This window comes from Microcaecilia unicolor, chromosome 6, assembly GCF_901765095.1.
Source record: "Microcaecilia unicolor chromosome 6, aMicUni1.1, whole genome shotgun sequence".
In the NCBI taxonomy this organism is placed as follows: Eukaryota; Metazoa; Chordata; class Amphibia; order Gymnophiona; family Siphonopidae; genus Microcaecilia; species Microcaecilia unicolor.
Window position 1 is genome coordinate 296,778,562 of NC_044036.1, and position 22,167 is coordinate 296,800,728.

The 22,167-nt window shown below is 41.5% G+C and overlaps 1 protein-coding gene across 1 annotated transcript in view; it reads right to left on the minus strand.

The window, feature by feature from the left end:
- The window catches only part of LOC115473204 (collagen alpha-1(XXVII) chain B-like), a 252,306-nt gene that overhangs the window by 10,699 nt on the left and 219,440 nt on the right, over positions 1–22,167 (minus strand). Inside the window, exons 53-58 of the mRNA XM_030207971.1 lie at positions 20,532–20,567; positions 18,100–18,117; positions 17,793–17,828; positions 8,387–8,413; positions 6,398–6,463; positions 1,539–1,671 (exon numbers count right to left, since the gene is read on the minus strand). Of these exons, the coding sequence (XP_030063831.1) occupies positions 1,539–1,671; positions 6,398–6,463; positions 8,387–8,413; positions 17,793–17,828; positions 18,100–18,117; positions 20,532–20,567 (316 nt within the window). The remainder of the gene's footprint in view (positions 1–1,538; positions 1,672–6,397; positions 6,464–8,386; positions 8,414–17,792; positions 17,829–18,099; positions 18,118–20,531; positions 20,568–22,167) is intronic.

Genomic DNA, 22,167 nt, shown 5'->3' on the forward strand with positions numbered 1-22,167 from the left:
CCCTGAGCCCTGCCCTCCCAATCCATGCCCATCCATGCTCCTCTGTCCCCTGCCGCCTCCATTCATCCTTTTCCAGCAAGTCCCCTCTCTCCCTTCCATGACCCCCCCTCGCATCCATGCTCCTCTCTCTTCCATGTCCCAGCCTGGCCCGCCCTCTTCTCCCCCCCCCTTCGCATCCATGCCCCCCCCTTCACATCCATGCTGTCGTTTCTCCCCTGCCCTCCCGCTCCCATTGTTCAACTTTACTGCCCACCCTCTTCTCTCCCCCCCAACATCCCTTTTTTTTTTTTTCTTCTTTTTAAATTTACCTCTGTGGCGGTTCCGGCAGCGCAGCGTCAGGGAAGGAGGCGGCGCTCCCGACGTCTAGCCTTCCCTTTGCTGTGTTCCGCCTTCTTCTGACGTCATCCTTGACGTCAGAAGAAGGCGGAACACAGCGAAGGGAAGGCTAGAGACGTCGGGAGCGCCGCCTCCTTCCCTGACGCTGCCGGAATTGTTTTTTTTTTTCCCGCCCTCGATGTCATGACGTTTGACACGAGGGCGGGGCAGAGATGGCTGGCTGGCTTCACACCACGAATCCACGAACCCTACAGGGAGTGTTTGAGTGGCTTCAGAACGTTGTCTTCAGAACGTTCACGGTGCGTTTTATTATATTAGATGATGCTTAAGTGAGATGTTTAAAAAGGTACATGTTTTATAAAGGCAAAATAGATGCATATGTACCTTTATTAAATAGGCACCCAGAACTAGTCCCAACAGCATAGAAACGTGGACATACACATTTACACCTGCTCCACAGCATAAATTACACACATACATTGTAACTCTGCCCCCCAAAACTACCCATGGTACACCTATAAGTAAATGCCATCTTGCTGGTGTGCGTATACTGTGGGGTACTCCTGTAAAAAGTCTTTATGCATGGAAAGACCTTTATAAAATTAACCCATTTACGAATACTGCACAATATAAATTCAATAAATGGAATGGTCCTAGTTTCATGCTTGCAACACCTGGAATCGTTTACTTATATTTCAGACAAATCAGTGTTTTGAAAATCAAGAGCTCTAATTAATTATGGGGCCCTTTTACTAAGTTGCAGTAAAAAGTGGCCTGCGCTAGTTTGGATGCGTGAAATTAATGCTCGCTGGGCCATTTTTTACTGCAGCGAGTAAAAAGGCTTTTTTTTTTTAATGGGGTGGTAAATGGCTGTGCACTAATATTAAAAGTAGAACGCTGCATTTACTGCCTGAACCCTTAACACCACCTGTTTACTTGGCAGTAAGGGCTCACGCGCTACTCCTGCGGTAATCAATCAGACAGCAAGCGTTAACGTGGCCATGCTGCCACTTACCGCCAGGAATGCCTAACGCGGAAGAAATAGAAAATGATTTACTAGCATGCGCTAACTACGAAACTACTGCAGGGTGTCCATGCTACCCCGGTAGTAGTGCTGATTTAGCGCGCACAACCTGCGCATTAGTCCTACTGCAGCTTAGCAAAAGGACCCCTATATTCCTTAAAAGATGAAAATCTCTCACCATCACTTATCTTCTGTTCGCAGTTCATAAGATCTCTGCAAATGCGAACAGGATTTTCCCTGGTTCCAAGAGGATTTTTGATGTTCTGGATGAGGCTGCTGAGGTAGTGCAGAGTCTTGAAAATCTCCCCTTCCTGATTCAACAGTAGAAAGTCAGAATTTGTATAAGTCTAGTTAAAACAAACAAACAAACAAACAAACAAGGGGGGGGGGGATAAAACACAAAGTTTAACACTAATCTGAAAAATTACATTATTAACAGAAAAAAACCCCACATCCCCATATGTCAATATAATGAAATAAAATCTGCCATCTTTTCAGATCAGGACAAAGAGCAATTCAGAGGCTGATTTTCAAAATCATTATATGGGTATAAAGTATTTAATCTTCCTATTGGGCATCTGAACATCTGAAAACTGCCCTCCTGCAATGTAGCCTCATTAAAAAAAGAGCATTCCTAGGAGGTCAGTGAAAAGGCAAGAAAATAATGCACATAGATGGCATTTTCAAATCTAAAGAATAGCAGATAGAAATGTCCATGGTTCCTTTGTACCTGTGGTTGTGGAGCAAAGCCCAAGGATGATACTCCTGGGAGAATTCTACACAACTGCGCAATGCAGAATTTGAACAGAATTCTGCACTTGCTCGGAGGATTTCTGGGGGAGGAACAGAACATGCTGAGAAGGTTTGCTCTGAGGTGGAACACAGCAAGATGGAGGGGTGTTCCAGGAGAGAGAGTTAGGGCTAACCCAACTACTAGGCAAACTAGGTGTCTACCTACAGTGGCACAATTTGGGGCAGCACCAGTGCAGCAGTCAGCATTCAGGCATATTCAAGGCCTGCTGGGGTGGGCGCCTCTGAACTTCTGTTTCAGAAGGGGTGGAACCTGACAGACCTCGAGCATCCTAACTACTGTGTTGTGTATCATGATATGAGGAATTTTCAGAGTTATTGATTTTGCTGGAATCAGATACAAATACATATAAAAATATATAGTTGCAAAGACTTCTTGGAATAGTACCAGAAAAACTGGTCTGATCTTCACCCTCCCCCTGAAGACCAGTGATAGCTTGTAATAATAGAACTGGCTGGGTGGATACTATCACATCTCCAAAGTACAAAGTCTGCATACTGACAGCAAGCACAGAGACTGGAATTAGCAAAAGACAGTGAAACTCCCAGAATATAATCCACCTAATCTGACAAAAGAAAGCCCATCTACTCTAGACAATGACTCTTTTAATCCTGTCAAATACCTTCTGGGTCTATATCACAGCAGATGGCCAGCCAGAAACTTTTATGATGCCATTTAAGCATGTGACCAGCTGCCCTGCTCCATTTTCAAAAACCAGAAGAGAAACTACCCCTGAATTTTCATTGGATCCAATACACCCCACCTGACTTCAGCCTATGGTCCAACAAGAAATTATAAAACACTGGAACATTCTCAGTCGGCCATCTTAGCCCTCTTCTCTCCTTTCTCTTCCTGGACCCTGCCTGCTGGATGATCTGCACCTCTCTGGACCGTCTCTGGAATCTCTCTGGGACAAGCCAGGTTCCATTCTTTGTTAGATTGTACAGCACTGTGTAACCTTGGTAGCGCTTTAGAAATGTTAAATAGTAGTAGTAGTAGCAGCATTCTCAACAAATCTGCCAAAAATACTTCTTTTCCAGCAATGAGTTCCTTCACCACTCCAACCAGCAGCAGAAAGAATTCATCTGAACCTCAGTCAAATACCATCCAACTACAGAGAAAAGACCTCCTTTACCACTCCAGCCAACAGCAGAAAAAACTCATCTCAGCCTCAATCAAAGCCTAATTAATAATTCAGACTTTCTAACAATATTTATCTTGTGGCACATTTCCCTTGTGTGAAATCTCTAAAAGCTGCCTTCTAACATTATTGCATTATCTGTATTGTAAATAAACATTATTAGCAAATATCTGGCCCTTATGTTCTGAACACATGTTCTTAAATCTTATACAGTGCAGGTTAATAACATTTCACAAAGCAAATATATCCTTGTATCCCCTTTTACATTTTAGTTGCAGCAAGTGGGGAAAGGAAGCTGCTGAACACCTCAAGGGAGGTAGGGTAGGAGAGAGAGACTGAACATGTTGGGGGAAGGGAAGTATGGAAGGTGAGATGCTAGACCATGGAAGGGTACGAAAGGGAAGGGAATATGCTGGATGGATGAGGAGGGGAGTCATGAGCTGCCCCCTAGTGAGAGGGGGATGGCCTTGAACCACCCTTTGATGGGCAAGGAGTACCTTGAGCCACCCCTTATTGGGGTGTGCATAGCTAAAGGCTTTACTAGTGCCAGCCCTGGAGAGAGTACTGGGAGCTTGGAGAAAAGTACTTGGGGGGGGGGGGGGGTCTCTCTAGGGAGAACTGAGGGAATGGCAGAGAGGGCTTAGGGTCTTACTGGAGGATAGAGAGAGCATTAGGGGTCTTGCTGGTGAGTAAGGAGAGAGAATAGGGAAGTGGAGAGGGAAAGAAAGCTGTGGGTGAGGGGAAGGTTAAGGGGGAGAAGAACTAGGGCTAGGAGAGAGAAGCTGGGTGGAACCTGTTGGAGGAAGGGAGATCAAGCACAGGAAGGGGTTCAAGCTAAGTAGAGGATAGAGAGAATTGGGGAGGGTTGAGCCTGAGGGGGAAGAAAGTTGGGTGTCAGGCCTCAGACAGGAAGGATCCAGGCCTTCTAATGAAGGAATTCAGCACAAAATAATTACAACTAAAACATGCAGTATTTTGCAGATTTGTAAAATATTGTGTATAGAATGTTTTAAATTTCTGCACAGAATTTATATTTCTTTTTTTGCAGATTTTCCCCAGGAATAGGGTAAAATATACTTGTTAACTTTTGAAAAATGCCTCTCTTGACATGCATGGTAGGAAACACCAGTATTTGAGCTGGACATACAAACAGTGCAACACATTTCTCAGTCACTTTTACTAATATTGGTAAATTCAATATCAGGTAAAAACCAGCAGGTTCTTTGTTCCTTGTGGTTTAAAAAAATCACTGCAATAACTTCTTTTCCTTGCCTTAAATCTGCCTCTGTTACCACCAACTATTTATGCTTCTAAATTTAAGAGTTTAGTGAAATTTTATGCACTCAGCTCTATTAAATTTTCAAAGAAGTCAATTTATGAGCGTAACTCTCAAAGTTAGGAGCATAAAACCTTTGAATATCAGGCCCTATATTTTTCCTGTACTTAAGTACTGAATATAGTGGTTTTCAAAACAGCAAAATGTTTATCTTTTTGCTTTGAGAATGGTCATTTGCTAGATGTTGCTGTACTCTGTGCATCTATCTTTTTGGACTATTAAAAAAAAAAAAAGTCCAAGTGAAAAACACACAAAATCAAGCCATTGGGATGTAGGAGGAGTCAGCATTCTTAGTAGACTGGCCACATAGACATCCCAACAGAGCAGTGGTAAGGGGCACATAGAAGCTCCCAGGTACACATCTCACCATTACCCCCTTTATATTGTATGGTTAGCCCTCCAAAACCCACCAAAAGCCTACTGTATCAAACTGTACACCACTATAATAGCCCTTATGGCTGCAGGTGTCACCTATATGTGGGTACAGTAGGTTTTTGGTGGGTTTTGGGGAGATGACAATTTCCACCACAAGTGTAACAGGGTGGTTTATGGGCCTGGGTCCCTTCTAAGTGCATTGCTCCGACCACTAGGCTACTCCAATAGGACTGGACATAACATCTGAGGCTATCATAGAGGCTGGTATATACTGTTTCTTTCACATCTTTGGGGGTGGGGGGTCAGTGACCACTGGGGGAGTAAAGGGGGGTCATTCCTTTATTACTCCAGTGGTCATCTGGTTATTTAGGGCACTTTATGTGGCTTAGTCTTTTTTAAAACAGGTCTACCTCAAAATATCTTAATTTTAATCCTGGACTTTTTTGTTTTGTTCTATTATGGCAAAAAACCCCCCCAAACATCCAAGTGTTAGGAGAGCCCAAATCTCACCCTTAACACACTTCTGACATGCTCCCTTGTTATTTGAATGCAGTATGGATGAACAGCATGAAAAACGTTTAGAAAATAGCAATTTGAATGTTTTGGCAAGCAAAACGTTCAAATGTCGCGTTATGTCACTTTTAAAAATATTTTTCTCTTTCGGAAATGAGACCCATAATGGTGCACTAGATTACATTTTTCAGAGGATAGAAAATTCTAGAACATGAGGTAATTAAAGGAATAATGTTAGGAAATATTTCTTTACAGCCTTCTGGTGGAAGCAAAAACAACCCCAGTATGAAAGTTGCATGGGATAAATGGAAGCCAGCTGATATTCAACCGGAAGTGGTCAGAAGCAGTGTTACTTCCGGATATCCACTTCTGGGCTCCGGCACTGAATATCTAGGCATACATGACTGGATTACACTTATGTAGTTAAGTGCAATTCAGCACTTAACTACATAAGATGTTCTGCATAAAGATAGGACAGCATTTTATGCAGGAATCTCATGCGGTTAAGTGCTGAATATTGGTGCTAAGCGTAGATATTCAGTAGCACAATTTGGTAAAATGCCACTGAATATTGACAAGTGATTTACATGGCCTGGAGCCTCTCCTGGCCGTTTAAATGGCTTTGAATATCGGGCTCAAGATCTTTATAAGGATGTGACTACAAAGCCCAGGAGCAGGTCAGCAATGCTATTACAACAGGAATAGAGAATATTCAGGCTCGTTGGGCTTGGTAGTCTATATGTTGTAACATTTTCTGTTTCTGAGCTAGATAGCTGTAGAGTGGTGGTAAACTGGAAGGTCAGATTTTACACTACATTTTACATTCTCACGGTACCTCATATCTGCATACAGGTACATTACCTCAGTCCTGAACACACCACTTGAGTCCATTAGAGCCCTGAAGGCAGTGCTGAGATCATCTAAACCCTGGAAATGAATGATAATCTATAATTAGCAAAGCAACCCCTAGGGTAATAGGAATGGTAAGGATGAACAAATTATCTTACTGGTTACTTTATATCACCATAAACAACATATCAACCTGTGACAGAAGATATTACTAGTTTGTGATAAGTTTATTAAGCTGGATGATAATGTGGATGCTTTGTTCAGTGATTGAGAAAGTCATTGGGTTTCCTGTGCTTTGTTACAGAAAAAATTAAAGACGATTTTCCAGAAGCAAGGGTTATATACTGAAATGGTAGGATATTCACCAGCTGTTAGTGTACATATGGGTACTAATGACATAGGAAGGTACATTAATGAGATGCTGCAAACCAAATTTAAGGTAGGAGACTGAATTCCACAAACTCCAGGATCCCAGAGGTAGGCAGAGCTTTGGAGTCTCAATGTGTGGATGAGAGGATAGTGCAGGGACACTTGGGGGAAGGATGACCTGTTGCAATAGGATGAGCTCCACTTGATCAAGGTGAAACCTGGCTACTGGTGCTAACATTTAAAAATGAAGAGAGAGAGAAGTAGATCATGGGGAAAGCCAACAGTTGTTCAGAACAGCATTTGATTCAGGCGGACATATCTTGAAAGGCTACTGGCAAAATTGGAAGGTTAAAGGATCTCTATAGAGAGCAAGTTGTAAAGGCAAGTAGTAGCTCGGTGGACAGATAAAAAGGATTCCAAAGCACCCCTATTAACTGCTAGGCAGATTGTAAATACATAAAATAAAATATACATAGAATTGCCTGTTTGCAATTGTGAGAAGTCTTTAAAAAAAGACTGGAGAGTTAGAATGTCTGGCACTGAATAAAAATATAGACACAATAGGCATCAGATATTGAAAGAAGATAACATGGGATACTGTGATACCAGAGCACAAATTACATCATGCTGGTGGTGGGGTGACAATATATGTTAAGGATGACATGGAGTCAAATAGCATAAAAGCCTTGCAGGAATCCTTTGAATAGGAATTCCATGTGTGATGGGGAAGACTGTAGTGATGTGGGTATACTATTGTCCACCTGCCGAGGATGAGGGAACAATGAAATGATAACAGAAATTAGGAAAGCTGACAAAACTGGCAACAGGATAATAATGAGAGATTTCAATTACCTGAGTTTTGATTGGATAACTATCTCATTGGGACATGCTAGGACACAGCACCATTGAATTTTATGCTCTCTGGTACAAATCATCATTACAATCATCACTTTTTAATTCCACTGTTGCTCTTCAACTTCAATATTCTTAAAACTTGACAGTTCTTTTGTTTAAATGTCTTGTTTTCTGTTTTATTTATTATTTTACTGAAGCTTGTTTAAATTAACCATAGAACTTCTCAACAATATGTTTACAGCCTGTTCATTTCAATGATATTTGATCAAAACAATGAAACTTGAACCACAGTTCCAGATCTCATTTAGAACAGCCCTTTACTCATGAAGATGCTATTTCACTTACACAGCTTTGGGATAATTCAACTCTTGAGTGTCTAAGCTATAAATATTGTTGAAAAGCTCTATGGTTTACTAAAGAAAAGATGACAAGACATTGAAACACAAGAAGTGTCAAGTTTAAGATGAGTTAAGTTGAAGAATAACACCAACGATGTAATCTGAACTGAGTTATAGCAATCTGTAAATATACCAAAGTATTTTCCTGCATAATAATTAGGAATTATAATATTAAAAGTTATAAAAAGAGTTGCTATAATAACAGTATTTTCAGTGAGGAATAACTGATTAATTATTTAATTAATGTTGAGTGAAAGTAACCACAGAGTAAGCAGGTTATATTTGGTATGATACACTTTTATCAACATATTACAGGATACAGTATTGCTTTCTATACGATAGGGTGCTCACAATTTTATAAAATAAAAAACTGACTTACAAATGAAAATGGAATTCCAGGAGAACCCTAGAAGACAGAAGTCAACATGTAAATGAATTGTAATATGCAGAGCTTCTGAAGCAAAAAGTGGACAGTGTGTAAAAGAATTTAGGGGGGGGGGGGGGGAGTTATCAATGTGTGCTAGCATTACGATGGATTATTTTCCACTAACTCATACTATTTTAGCACAGGTCCCATTTTATGCAGTGACATTTAGTTACTAACAACACAGGTTAAACGTAAAATAACCCATCTTAGCTGTAGCCCACATTGATAGCTTTCATTCTTTGTCTTCAATATATGCAAATTAGCAAATCAAAGCAGGATAGTTAATCTAGGCAGTGCCAGTGAAAATAGTTTTGCTGAAAAAGAGATAAGTGGGTATCACTTGTTTCAAAGAAAAAAATGGCACCTGCCAAAATAGTGAAGATTATCCATGGTTTAGGTTTCATTATAAATGTCTAAGTTTGATGCCGTTTTTTTTTTTTTTATAAGCTTTCACTCCAGCAGTTCTGTTTGATCAGAGATTCTGTCCCCTTTGATGCAATGTCAGCGGTTCTGTTTGATCAGAAATTCTGTCCCTTTTGATGCAATGCAGTCGGTGAACACTTTGTTTCTATTCATCTACTAGAAACACCCATCAGCACAGCTATTAATCAATTATACAGTATGTGCCAACAAAACATGCAGAAGAGAATGAAGTCGATTGGTTCTATTAACAAGCACAAGCTGAAATCAACAGAACATGCAAACAAGATATACTGATAGTCATGAGCACCTGGTATGCAAAAGCTGGGAAGAAGGCAGCCAAGTAGCCAGAAAATATGGGCTCAGCAACAGATATGGACCTGGAGAACTTTTGATAAAATTCTGCAATACCAACAATCTGCTTATTTCAAAAACCTTCTTCCAGCAACACAAATGGAGTACACCCAATACTGAAGCAATGTGATTGGACTGACTGTGGACATTATTGCACAATCACTCTGATCCCACATGCCAGCAAGATTCTACTGAAGACTACAACCATATCTGGAACAAGAACTGTCTGAAGTGCATGCAAGGTTCAGGAAAGGATGAGGAACAAGAGATGCTATTGCAGATGTGATATGGATCCATTAAAAGACAAAACAATACCAAAAGGGGGGATGGAATGACAGGTTTCTTTGGGGAGGGGGTGGGAAAGGGAGTATACAATGCTATTGTTGTTGTGTGGATTACTATGATTGTTTTATAATTTTCCAATAAAAATGTATTGAAACCAAAAAAACAATACCAAAAGGATACCTACATGTGTTTCATTAACTACAGCAAGGCCTCTGACTGTGTATATCATGAAAAAAAAATATCTGAGTCACATTAAGAAGCATGGAGTATAAAAGAACACCTGATATATCATGTATACACTGATCAAGAAGATACAGTTTGAACGGAACAAGGAGAAGCAGAATTCCTTAAAATCAGCTGCATATTTTTACCATACCTGTTCAATTTATATGCAGAACAAATCATCAGAGGAACAAGATTGTATGAAGAAACGCAAGGTGTGAAAATTTGTGGAAGATTCATCAACAGTCTTTGCTCTTCTGCTGATATCATGTTACTGGCTGAAAGTGAAGATGATCTGAAACATCTGCTTATCAAGTTCAAAGAACATGGTCTCAAAATGGGCCTGTACCCTAATATGAAGAAGACACAGATCCTGACAACTGGTAAAATCAATTTAATTCCTGGTGGAGAAGCAATAAAAATAGTAGACAACTTCAACCTGCTTGGATCAAGAAATCCTGTGATGTAGCACTCTCGGCACAATGGCTAACTTGTTCAAGCTATAGTATTTTCAACAACATTATATATATGTGGAAGTTGGACAGGAAGAAAATCAATGCCTTCGAATTATCATACTGGTGAAGAGTACTGGAGGAGATCAAACCTAAGCTTTCCTTGGAAGCTCAACTGACTTCAACTTTCATACTTTGGACACATAACGTGAAGAGAAAGATCATTAAAGACATCATGCTTGGCAAGGTTGAAGGTCAACACAAAAGAAGAAGACTGGAAATGTGATGGATCAATACAATAACAGCAGCTACTGATGCTCCTCTATCAAGAATTAGATGCCTGACTGAAGATCACAGATAGCTCAGGAGAACTATCTATAGCCCTGATGGCGAACCTATGACACGCGTGTCAGTACTGACACGCGTAGCCATTTTCAGTGACACGCGGCCGCATGTGGCCGCATACAGAGAAGCAGCGGAGTTCCTTGCTGACACCCGGGGCGGATCGCCGATGCGCCCCCCTCCCCCCCGGTGCAGCGCGACCTCCCCCCCCCGGCGAAATCACCCGGTGCATGTTTACCCGCTGGGGGTGTGCCGTGTGCGCTCCTATTGGCTCCCTCCCTGCTGCTCCCTCTGCCCCGGCTCCTCACTTCCGGCCGGCGGAGCAGAGGGCAGCGGAATGCCGTGGGGGACGCATCTCTGAGGGCCCTGTGATCACCATTACCAGCAACCATCATCCAATCTACTGTTCTGGGGTGTCGTGGATTTGTAATTGACCACCATTACTGAGATAGGTGAGGGGGAGGCTGGGAGAGGCGAGGGCATGTGCTATGGGTGCCGTTTCCCGCCATTAGAAATAGCGGCAGCCATCTTAATTTACATAAGGTGGTCAGTTAGGCTAGTTAGGGCTAACAGGCTATCTATAATTCTATCTTCTGTCTCTGCCCCCCTGATGGAGAACTCAAAAAATAAAAAACCAAGGTTAAGTAAAGGAAGTGGTAGTAGCAGTAGCCGACCCTTTCAAGAGACATGGACCGAGATGTATGGCATTATAGAAAAAAATGGCAAATCATTTTGCGTTCTATGTACTGAAACGGTAGTAAGCAGAACGTGGAATATAAATAGACATTTTGAAACTAATCATTCCCAGCTCTTGAAAAAAAGTGAGGATGAACGGAAGGAATACATTTCCAGGCAGCTACACTTTTATAAGAGCCAATCTAAGTCCATCCTTAAATTTGTAAAAGGTTCTACAAATTTAACATCTGCAAGTTTGAGCATTGCTCACTCCATAGCTCAGCATGGAAAAGCACTCAGTGAGGGAGAATTTATTAAAGAAACTCTCCTAAGATGTGCACCAGTTCTATTTCACGATATGCAGAATAAAGATGCAATTATTAAGAGAATATCTGAGTTACCAGGAAATTTGGAGTGCCTGGATCCGATTACCAGACACTTTTAGCACCCTGAAAAATATAGCAATGGCTTTACTCACAATTTTTCCCTCTACGTACTTTTGTGAAACCTTATTCTCAGCGTTAAATAATATCAAAACCAACAAAAGAAACAGATTGACAGATGAAGTTAGTAGCGCTTGCTTGGGCTTGAAGTGTACAAAATACCAACCTTCAATTGAAGATTTAGCCAATGAAATTCAGCAACAAAAAAGTCACTAATAGGCAGATTAGTTAAAGAATTCCTCCTCCCCCTCACTTATCTTAGTTCATGGCACCCCACACAAGTTAAATAATATCAAGACCAACAAAAGAAACCGACTGACAGATGAACAAAGAAGTCACTAAGTAGGTAAGTTAAATAATTAGTTTTTGGTTTATTAAATACAGTTTTATATTACAATTATACATTTTTGTTATTTAAACTATAAATATCGCGAAATTATGGTTTTTTTCTCGAAGTGACACACCACCCGAGTTATGCTCGGTTTTTTGGCGAATTTTGACACACCAAGCTCAAAAGGTTGCCCATCACTGATCTATAGGGTCACCATGAGTCAATGTAGACTTGACAACATGCACCAACAACATATGGGTGGCAATTCCATAACTGGGCATCTCTATTTAGGTGCTCCAAGGGCAGGCGGCAGAAGTACATTCAACAATGGTACCTATGCACCTAATCACCATTATAGAACAACAGCATAATCCAGTATCAATGCGCCCAACATTCAAGCACCCACACTTACACCAGCCATAGGGCTGGAATATGTGCTGGAACCTAACTGTGGCAGGGAAGTACATAACTTACGGTACCATGTAAGTTATGTGCATAAGTGGAAGCCTCACCTATATCCTTCCAAGCTTCACCCATGTATATTCTCCCTCTTGCAACACATGCCATGCAAGACAGTGGCCAATTTACAGAACAGTGCTTAGGCAGCATACTGGCATATCCCATAAGTGTGCACCTACATGCTTATATGGCGGTATTCTACAAATTTACAGGCACAATGGGCATGTAAATATTACTGCCTAGTTTGTTATCTATTAATGTGATGCATGGAGAGACTACTTGCGCTGCGTGCTGCATGGGTCATTTTCTCCACAGAGGGTGAAAGGCAACTTTCAAAGGGTCCTGTTTATCTTCTAAGAATCCCTTTGAAAACACCTCTCAGATGTGGACATTTGGAATAGTCTATGCTGTTTGTAATGTAATCAGGCATTTTAACCTCTTTATATTTATTTATTTTTATTTTTTATTTATTTATTGCATTTGTATCCCACATTTTCCCACCTTTTTGCGGGCTCAGTGTGGCTTATATCAGATTATGAGCCCTCAGGGGACAGGGGATACCTACTGTACCTAATTGTAATTTGCCTTGCACTACAACTGAAAAGGCATGAGCCAATTTCTAATAATACTACATTGCAGCCAGTTTTCAAAAAGAACCCACCCATGTTGTTTCCCTTTAAAAATCAACAGCTATAAAGTGCTAAAATCACTTGCATACTTTGCTTCTGCCTCATTAGTACAGAGGATATAAATAGAGGTCCAATTCTTTAGTAAATAAGTACTTAAGTAATGCCACACTGGGAAAAGACCAAGGGTCCATCGAGCCCAGCATCCTGTCCACAACAGCGGCCAATCCAGGCCAAGGGCACCTGGTGAGCTTCCCAAACGTACAAACATTCTATACATGTTATTCCTGGAATTGTGGATTTTTCCCAAGTCCATTTAGTAGCGGTTTATGGACTTGTCCTTTAGGAAACCATCTAATCCCCTTTTAAACTCTGCCAAGCTAACCGCCTTCACCACGTTCTCCGGCAACGAATTCCAGAGTTTAATTACGCGTTGGGTGAAGAAAAAATTTTCTCCGATTTGTTTTAAATTTACTACACTGTAGTTTCATCGCATGCCCCCTAGTCCTAGTATTTTTGGAAAGCGTGAACAGACGCTTCACATCCACTTGTTCCACTCCACTCATTATTTTATATACCTCTATCATGTCTCCCCTCAGCCGTCTCTTCTCCAAGCTGAAAAGCTTTGATTGGTTTTCTCATGGAAGTAGAGTTCCTGCCATTTTAACAGGACTCACTTCTACATCATACAATGGCTTCCATGTAACTGCATTCTGAATCAGCTAAAGTAGAGGAGTGTGGTAGCTGTGTTAGTCCACTCTTAAGGTTATCAATAGAAATCAAACAAAATAAAACATGGAAAAGAAAATAAGATGATACCTTTTTTATTGGACATAACTTAATACATTTCTTGATTAGCTTTCTTAGGATCTGGGTTTCCTAGCCCATTATAAACCATAAAGCTGTAATTCTCTGTTGATCACCCCTCCCCTCACCTATCCACACCCATCCTGTTAGAATATCAATGATATGCTTTGATGTCCCCATGCATACCTCCTACCCACCCCCACCCTCCCACCCTGTCAGACTGTCATAGTAATGCTTGAATGTTTTCACTTATATACACTGTCAGCTAGCACATTTGCTCAATTCCGATCTGACGAAGAAGGGCAACCTTCGAAAGCTAATCAAGAAATGTATTAAGTTATGTCCAGTAAAAAAGGTATCATCTTATTTTCTTTTCCATGTTTTATTTTGTTTGATTTCTATTGAATCAGCTAAAGAAATAATTCAGTTGCTTCAGAAGACACCTGAGATACCCAGGGTTGCCCGCCATACCAATTACAGCATTTGCAATTGGTTGATAATATAGCCATTACGTTATTGAACAATGCGAGGTCTAGAGACTCAGTGACATGTCTGTTGAGGGATCAGCACTGGCTGCCAGTTGTGGCTTGAATTAGGTATAAAAATTTAGTCTTTAGCTCACCAGGCTTATTTTACTAGGATTCCTAGTTACTTTCATTCCTTGCTGGTACCCTATCATCCCTCGCATCAGTTGCGGTCCTCACAGGCAAATTACTTGGATGTTCTGTCTTGTTTTAGAATCTGGTTATATTCTTCAAGGAGGACTACATTGTCTATAGTTATTCCAAAGTTGTGGAATACTTTACTTTTGCATTGGATAACTGAGTCATCGGTTCCTCAGTTTAAGAAGCTCTTGAAAACAGGACTTTTTCAGCATTTTTTTTAGCATATTAGATTTTGATTGAGTAGTTCTGGTGGAGCTGTTTTCCCTATTGTGTCACTGGGTTTTTCTTTTTTTTGTCTTTTGGTGCTGTATTTGTTGTGCAACTGCCATTTCCTGTCCTATTGCGTCATGTCTTGGTGGTGTCTTTTATGTCTGATGTAATCGCTGGATTGTAAACCGCTTTAGTATTTTCTGGTTGTAAGGTGAAATAAATAATTTTATTTATTTATTTGTTGCATTTGTATCCCACCTCTTTGCAGGCTCAAAGTGGCTTACAATACATAAATCATGGTGGCCAATTTTCAAAGGTATTTCTGCCCATAAAACAGAGTTTAATGCAGATGGGTTTAAAAATAAAAAATAAAAAATCACCCACCACATATGTGTGTACAATTCTGTGTATATTTATTTTTATTTATTTTATTTATTTGTTACATTTGTATCCCACATTTTCCCATCTTTTTGCAGGCTCAATGTGGCTTACATATAACCGTTAACGGTGTTAGCCGATTCCGGTCTGAACAAATACATGGTATGAATGAATACAAAGTGATATTGTAGTAGAATGAGGTACATGTATGGTAGGTACAGTTGGGGGGAACAGAGAGGGAAAGGGGGAAGAAGAGTCAGGTAATGTCCGTTGCGGTCTTTGGTTACATTGTGTCACAAGTGACCAGGTATTTTTATGTTGGGTCAGTGGGGTATGCTCTTCTGAACAGGTCTGTCTTTAGTGCTTTCCGAAAATTTAGGTGGTCGGGCGTAGTTTTTACTGCTTTTGGCAATGTGCTCCATAGTTGTGCACTTAGGTACAAAAAGCTGGATGCATAGGTGGATTTGTATTTGAGTCCTTTGCTGCTTGGGTAGTGGAGGTTTAGGTATGATTGTGCAGATTTTGTGGTGTTTCTGGTTGGCAGGTCGATGAGGTCTGTCATGTATCCCGGTGCCTCGCCGTAAATAATTTTATGAATAGTCATGCAAATTTTGAAAATGACATGTTCTTTGATTGGTAGCCACTAATATCCAATATAGTTGAATTGTAAGACTGGACAACAGAATTTAGGAGCCTAAATGCAGCACTAAGCACTAAGGGCCAAATTTTATAAGTAGCACCTAAATATTGGCACTGAAACTTTAATGCGCTTAGCGCGTTTCTATAAGGGGTATGCATCCTTTATAGAATTGCGCCTAGTGCATAACTGCAACAAACTGTAGGCACCTGCAATTAGGCCTGCTATGAGCAGGCCTAGTTGTAGACACCTACACATAGGCGCAAATCTATATATACCTGCATATAATTTAGGAATGCCCCAGAATGCCCCTAGCCATGCCCCCAAATAGTTACACGCATTAAGATTTATGCATAGATTGTTATAGAATATGATATTCATGTAAATTCTAATTAGGGCCAATTATCAGCGCTGATTGGTTCATTATTCAATTAAGTTATGTGAATTAAATTGGGCTACATGCCCAATATAATGCGCTGAGTGATGATTTTTACACTAAGTGAATAGTTAGGCTCTGGAACTCGTTGCCAGAGGATGTGGTAACAGTGGTTAGTGTATCTGAGTTTAAAAAAGGTATGGACAAGTTCCTGGAGGAAAAGTCCATAGTCTGTTATTCAGACACACATGGGGAAGCTCCTGCTTGTCCTGGGATTGCTACTGTTTAGGATTCCGGAATGTTGCTACTAATTGGGTTTCTGCCGGGTACTTGTGACCTGGATTAGCCACTGCTGGAAGCAGGATACTCGGCTAGATGGACCATCAGTCTGACCCAGTATGATTATTCTTATATTCCCGGCGCCTATTTTTTGGTGTCATTTACTGAATCCGGCCCCATGCGTGTAAATGTTGGCCCCGCCCATGCTCCTTCCCTGTGAACACCTAGCTCTTACAAACGCAAGTAAACATTCACCCCCACCCCCATAAGTGCTAATGTTCTAGAAATTTAAGCATGCAGATGATACTTAAATATAGGGTACGGGTATGACCAGATATACATATCATGAGGCACTCCTGAGGTTCAGGCACAGAGGATGCTTATGTGCTTACTCTGTATTTCCATAAGTATGTACATAACAGGAGCGTAGCCAGACTTCGGCGGGAAGGGGGTCCAGAGTCGAGGTGAGGGTGCACATTTTAGCCCCCCCTGGCGCCGCCGACCCCCCCTGCCATTTTTGACCTCCCCACCGCCACCACCAACTTTGACCCCTCCCAGTGCCAACCCTTTCGATCCCCTCTTCCCGCCACCGCCAACCCTCCCCCGCCGCCGGGTACCTTTGCTGGCAGAGGTCCCCAACCCCCGCCAGCTGAAGTCCTCTTCTCCGGCACGGCCATGTTGCTGATCTGCAAGGGCAGGCTTCTGTTTCTGTGAGTCGTACGTGCAGGACGTCAGACTCACAGAAACAGAAGCCTGCCCTTGCAGATCAGCAATGCGGCCGCGCTGGAGAAGAGGACTTCGGCTGGCGGGGTGGGGACCCCCACCAGCAAAGGTACCCGATGGCGGTGGTGGGGGGGGGGGGGGGGTTTGAAGGGGTTGGCGGCTGGGGGGGGGCAGGGCCAAATCTACGGGGGCCCATGCCCCTGTGGCCCCACGTAGCTACGCCCCTGGTACATAAGTGTAAATGAGCACAGTATCCATACAAAGAGCAGGTGCAAATATGTGTGTGTACCTTTCTTTAAGTCAATTTTCAAAGGAAAATTTGTGTCTTTTGAAATATGTGACATAGAACCTACAGATCAGAATGCAAACATCCAGATTGGGACCTGTTCAATTCCAGCATGCTCTGCTGATAGACAGCCTTTTCTAAAAGTGAACACATTTGCCCACATGTCTGCAGTCAGCATATATCGTTAGCAGCATAGACCAAAATAACTGGGCAGACTGGATGGGACAGTTTGGTCTTTATCTGTTGTTTTCTAATGTCTTACTATAGGCAGAATCAATTAGGAGCCTGTTCTAATCAGGATACAAGACTGAGTACACTCATGTACACTACAGTAGAGTGAAGGTCATGGTTGGACAACAGCTCTGCAGCCCTTTCAGCTCATACATACCGGAATTCCAGGTTGTCCAGGCAGACCGGGGAGACCCTATGGACAACAGGCAATTATAATTGGTAAAATCATCAATAACAAATTAAAACTTTTTTTCTGGGAAGTTTGTTTCATCTTTATCATCTCTCCCTCCCAATCACTTTTTACCTCTGCATATCATGTCATTTTTGACATGTCATTTTCGACACAGTGACCTCATACAACTTATCTAAATTACTAAGTACAATTTCCAAGCCTCTCCTTGTCTTTTTAGTTACGTTACCTGGTATGCAGTATGCATATTATGCTGATATTTCCACTTGCTTACCTTTGGACCTTGTAAGCCCTACGGAAAAAAGAAATGAAGTGATTAGTCAGACTGTCCGAAGCAGACACTAATGCATGTTATCGTGTTTAGGGGAGGGAGAGATGTTGGACTTATTGCGGAGGGGGGAGAAGATGCTGAACCTGCAGGGAGAGAGGGAGAGAAAGATGCAGGACACGAGGGGAGGGAGAGATGCAGTGGGGCAATGCACTGTTGGGCCCTAATGACCCTACACCCTTGCACTGAGAGTTAAATCAGTAAATCTCCTGTTTCAACCTAGCCTGCTGTAGATATCCTGATGGTAAAATCTCTGAAAATCTGTTGCCTGAGGCACAGGGGGCTGCCAGTTGTAGTCACTTCTCTGAATCCTGTATAGGAGAATCCAAGACTAAAGAAAGGGAGATATCCCACACCCACAGGTAGGGGAGGGAGTGAGAGATACTGAACCTGCAGGAAGACGGGGATGGAGTGATCCCAGATCTGCAGGGGGAGGAAGGGAGCTGAGGGAGGAGAGGCCAGATAGGGATGGAGGGAAAGAGATAGTGGACCTGAGGGAGGAGTGGAAGTAAGAAAGAAACTGGACTGGGGAAGGGGGGGGGGAGAGAGAGAGAGAGAGAGAGATGTTGGAGAAATGGTAGGGGGGAGAGCAGAGAAAAGAGAGGGGTGTAATAGGGACAGAGACACAGAGAGGAGATGATGGATAGGATGGATTGAGGTGCAGAGGGGAGATGTATGTTGGACATAGTGCGAGAAGAAATGTCAAATAGACAGAAGACCAGAAATTAGAGTTAGGAAAAAACAGAGAAAAGCAGAAAAAGACACTGTGATCAAAGCAAATGGAAAAATAAAATGCTCAAAAAGTAAAAAGTCATCTCTGATATCTTGCATTTTAGTTTCTATTTCTTTAGTTTTGCTGTACATACAGAGACTGTCTTCTTGAGATTTCCTGTTCATTTTTGCCTCCATATGTCTATTACTGGTCTCTGGTCTCCTCACCCCTCCATCTGGTCCCCCACTTGGGAGACAGACTGTTATAGGGGCCCATCTTAATTTTTGCTCCCAAGGCCCATTCAATCCTAGCTATGCCACTGACCTAAGAAGATCACTCCTCCAGAAGAGCCCTGTCTTCACTGGTAGGATGGGTGCAAGATCCTTATAGTCAGGATTCACTACTGAATGGCGCTTCCCAGCATTTATGCAGAGTTGAAGCACCACTCAACAACAAGCAGTGGTGCCAAATGGAGGATCCCCTTTTCACAAGACGAAGGAATACAAGAGTCCGTCTTGGTCATAACAAATTCTGGAGGAATGGCAGGGGAAAGGGTAACCAGAGCTACTCAGGATATGGTTGGAGGGTGAGTTGGGAATTGAGATGCACAGAAGATCTGCTGGGGGAAGGGATGTAGGATTTAACTCATCAGGGATTGGGAAGTGACATTGAGTGAGGGTGGCAATACTGTACTACTGGGAACTGGGTTAGGGAATCTGGCCCTTGGGGCCAATTACCTGGGAGGATGAGATGACCGAGATAGAGGCAAGATTACAAATTGGCATTGAGGGTAGTGGTGGGGTAGTTCTTTGTACCATTGGAGGGTGGGGGGGGGGGGGGGTTGGGAAGGACAGAATTTTCAAACAGATGCTCCCACAACAACATAGCTTAGATTATAGCCATCAAATACAGCTGGCTATCATAGTTGCTCAATGGCTCTGTGGAAACATACCCTTTGAAAAGCCAGAAGGATGCTCGGGTACACAGGGAGAGGAATGGCCAGAAGGAAAAAAAGAGGTGATAGTGCCCTTGTATAAATCTCTGATGAGCCCCATTTAGAATACTGTTTGCAATTCTAGAGACCACACCTTCAAAAAGATATAAACAGAATAGAGTCGGTCCAGAGGGTGGCTACAAAATTGGTTAGTGGTCTCTGCCATAAAGTATATGGGGACAGACTTATAGAACTCAATATGTATGGTCTGGAAGAAAGGCAGGAGAGAGGGGATATGATAGAGATGTTTAAATATCTCTGTGACATTAATGCACAGGAATTGAGTTTTTTCAAATGAAGGAAAACTCCAGAATGAGAGGGCATAAGATGAAGTTAAGAGGTTATAGGCTCAGGAGTAATCTACGGAAATACTTTTTTCTGAAACGGGTAGTGGATGATAGAATAGCCTCCTAGTGGAGGTGGTGGAGGCTAGGACTGAATCTGAATTAAAGAACGTGTGGTACAAACATATGGGATCGCTTGGGGAGAGGAGGATGTTGTGGATGGGCCATTTGGCCTTTACCTCCATCATGCTTCTATAACCAGTCCCTGAGTCTACTTACATCACCTTTAACCTAATACCATGAGTCTCTTACAAACACAGCAAAAAAAAAAACTGAAAGGATGGGGAACAGAAGATGGTGCAGAACAAGTAACTGAGAGCTAGCTTACCATGTCTCCACAGCTTCCTTTATTGCCTTTTGGGCCCTGCAAAATATGATATAATTAGTGGTCTGTAACTTTTTAAAGTTTTAATTAGATCCAATACCAAACTTTTAGCATCACATCATTCCTTAAAATAATCCATAAATACAAAGGAATCTAGACAAGCCCCTAGCTCTCAGTAGAAGTTCGTGGGTAGCCTCTAGGACATGCTAAATGGAATTCAGAGGCAAAAAAAAAAGCAAAACAAAACAGATTGAGGCTTGGGTGCTTTTATGTTGTGACAGTTTAGAAATATTTTGTTTATTTTATTTCTTTCCAAAATTTGTACACCATCTTGAATGGCTGTTGTCTTGAAGAGGGTATATAAAGGTTTATAAATAAATGCTCAAGAGATGAAATTCATCTGTTACGCGTAGAACTTGCATGTCTTGGTCTGGCCGCAGGAACAGCAGATAAGCTTTATTTACTTACTTAATTATTGGGATTTTTTTACCGCCTTTTTGAAGGAATTCATTCAAGGTGGTGTACAGCAAGAATATAAGTCAAACATAAGCAACAGACAATTACAGCAGTAAAAATATTCAAACAACAATACAAAGTATGGCATAATATGATACATTACAATGACAGCACAATACGCGATAAAACATTTTAATAGACAGCATAGGGTGTAAGCAAAGATGGAACATATAGATAGATATAAGATAGGGTAACAGGAGTAAGAAAATAAGGGACTAGTTAAAGAGAGTTGCAAATGAGGTCAGAAAGGTGATGGAAACATATAAACACTTTATATGAATAAGTTATCTGCATAATGTTAGAAGCACATTCAACTAACTTAATTGCTTACATTGGTCAGCTGAATATACACATATAACTTTATACAGATAGCTTATCCATATAAATATATATGGAGTCAGCTGAATATTGCCCTCCTGAAGTGGATCCACTGAAAGCTGAAGTGAGTTTGCCAATTTCAGGGAATCTGCTTCAGATTAGATACATCCAGAAGAAATCCAAAGCACATTCCCAATTTGCAAAAATGTTTGCTTCAAATGTTTTTTTTTTCAAAACAGCTTGTTGAAGAGAATCAATGAACTTGTGCAATTTTCTGCAGGTTTGTTGGATCAGATGCAGTCTCCCCCCCCCCCCCCCCCCCCCCCCACACACACTGATTCCACTGGAGGAGAGCAAAGAAAAGGGAATAGCACTGGTCCCAGTACAAATCCCTACCCTAGGCCACTTTACTATTTACCTTTCTCTACTGTGAAACTACCAGTCCATCCTATTTAGTTTGTTATTATTTAATCAGTTACCAATCTGTAATAAAACATTGCTTCCTATCACATGATTTTTTTCTTTTTTTTTACAATTTTCTTAGAAGTCCCTCATAAAAGACTTTGCTGAATTCCTAGATTGTTATCAGCTGGCTTCACCCTTATCCACGTGTTCAGTAACCCCTTCAAAAAAAATCTTAGATTAGTAAGACTTCTTTATACTAAAACTCAAGAAACATTTTAGTTAACAAGTGGAAGCAGATTGTAGAACCTGCTTAAAATTACAACCTTGTTTTAAGTGATATCCCAGAGATCTTTACTACTTTTCAAGCAGGGGCCAGTTTGACAAAAAACAAACAAACAAA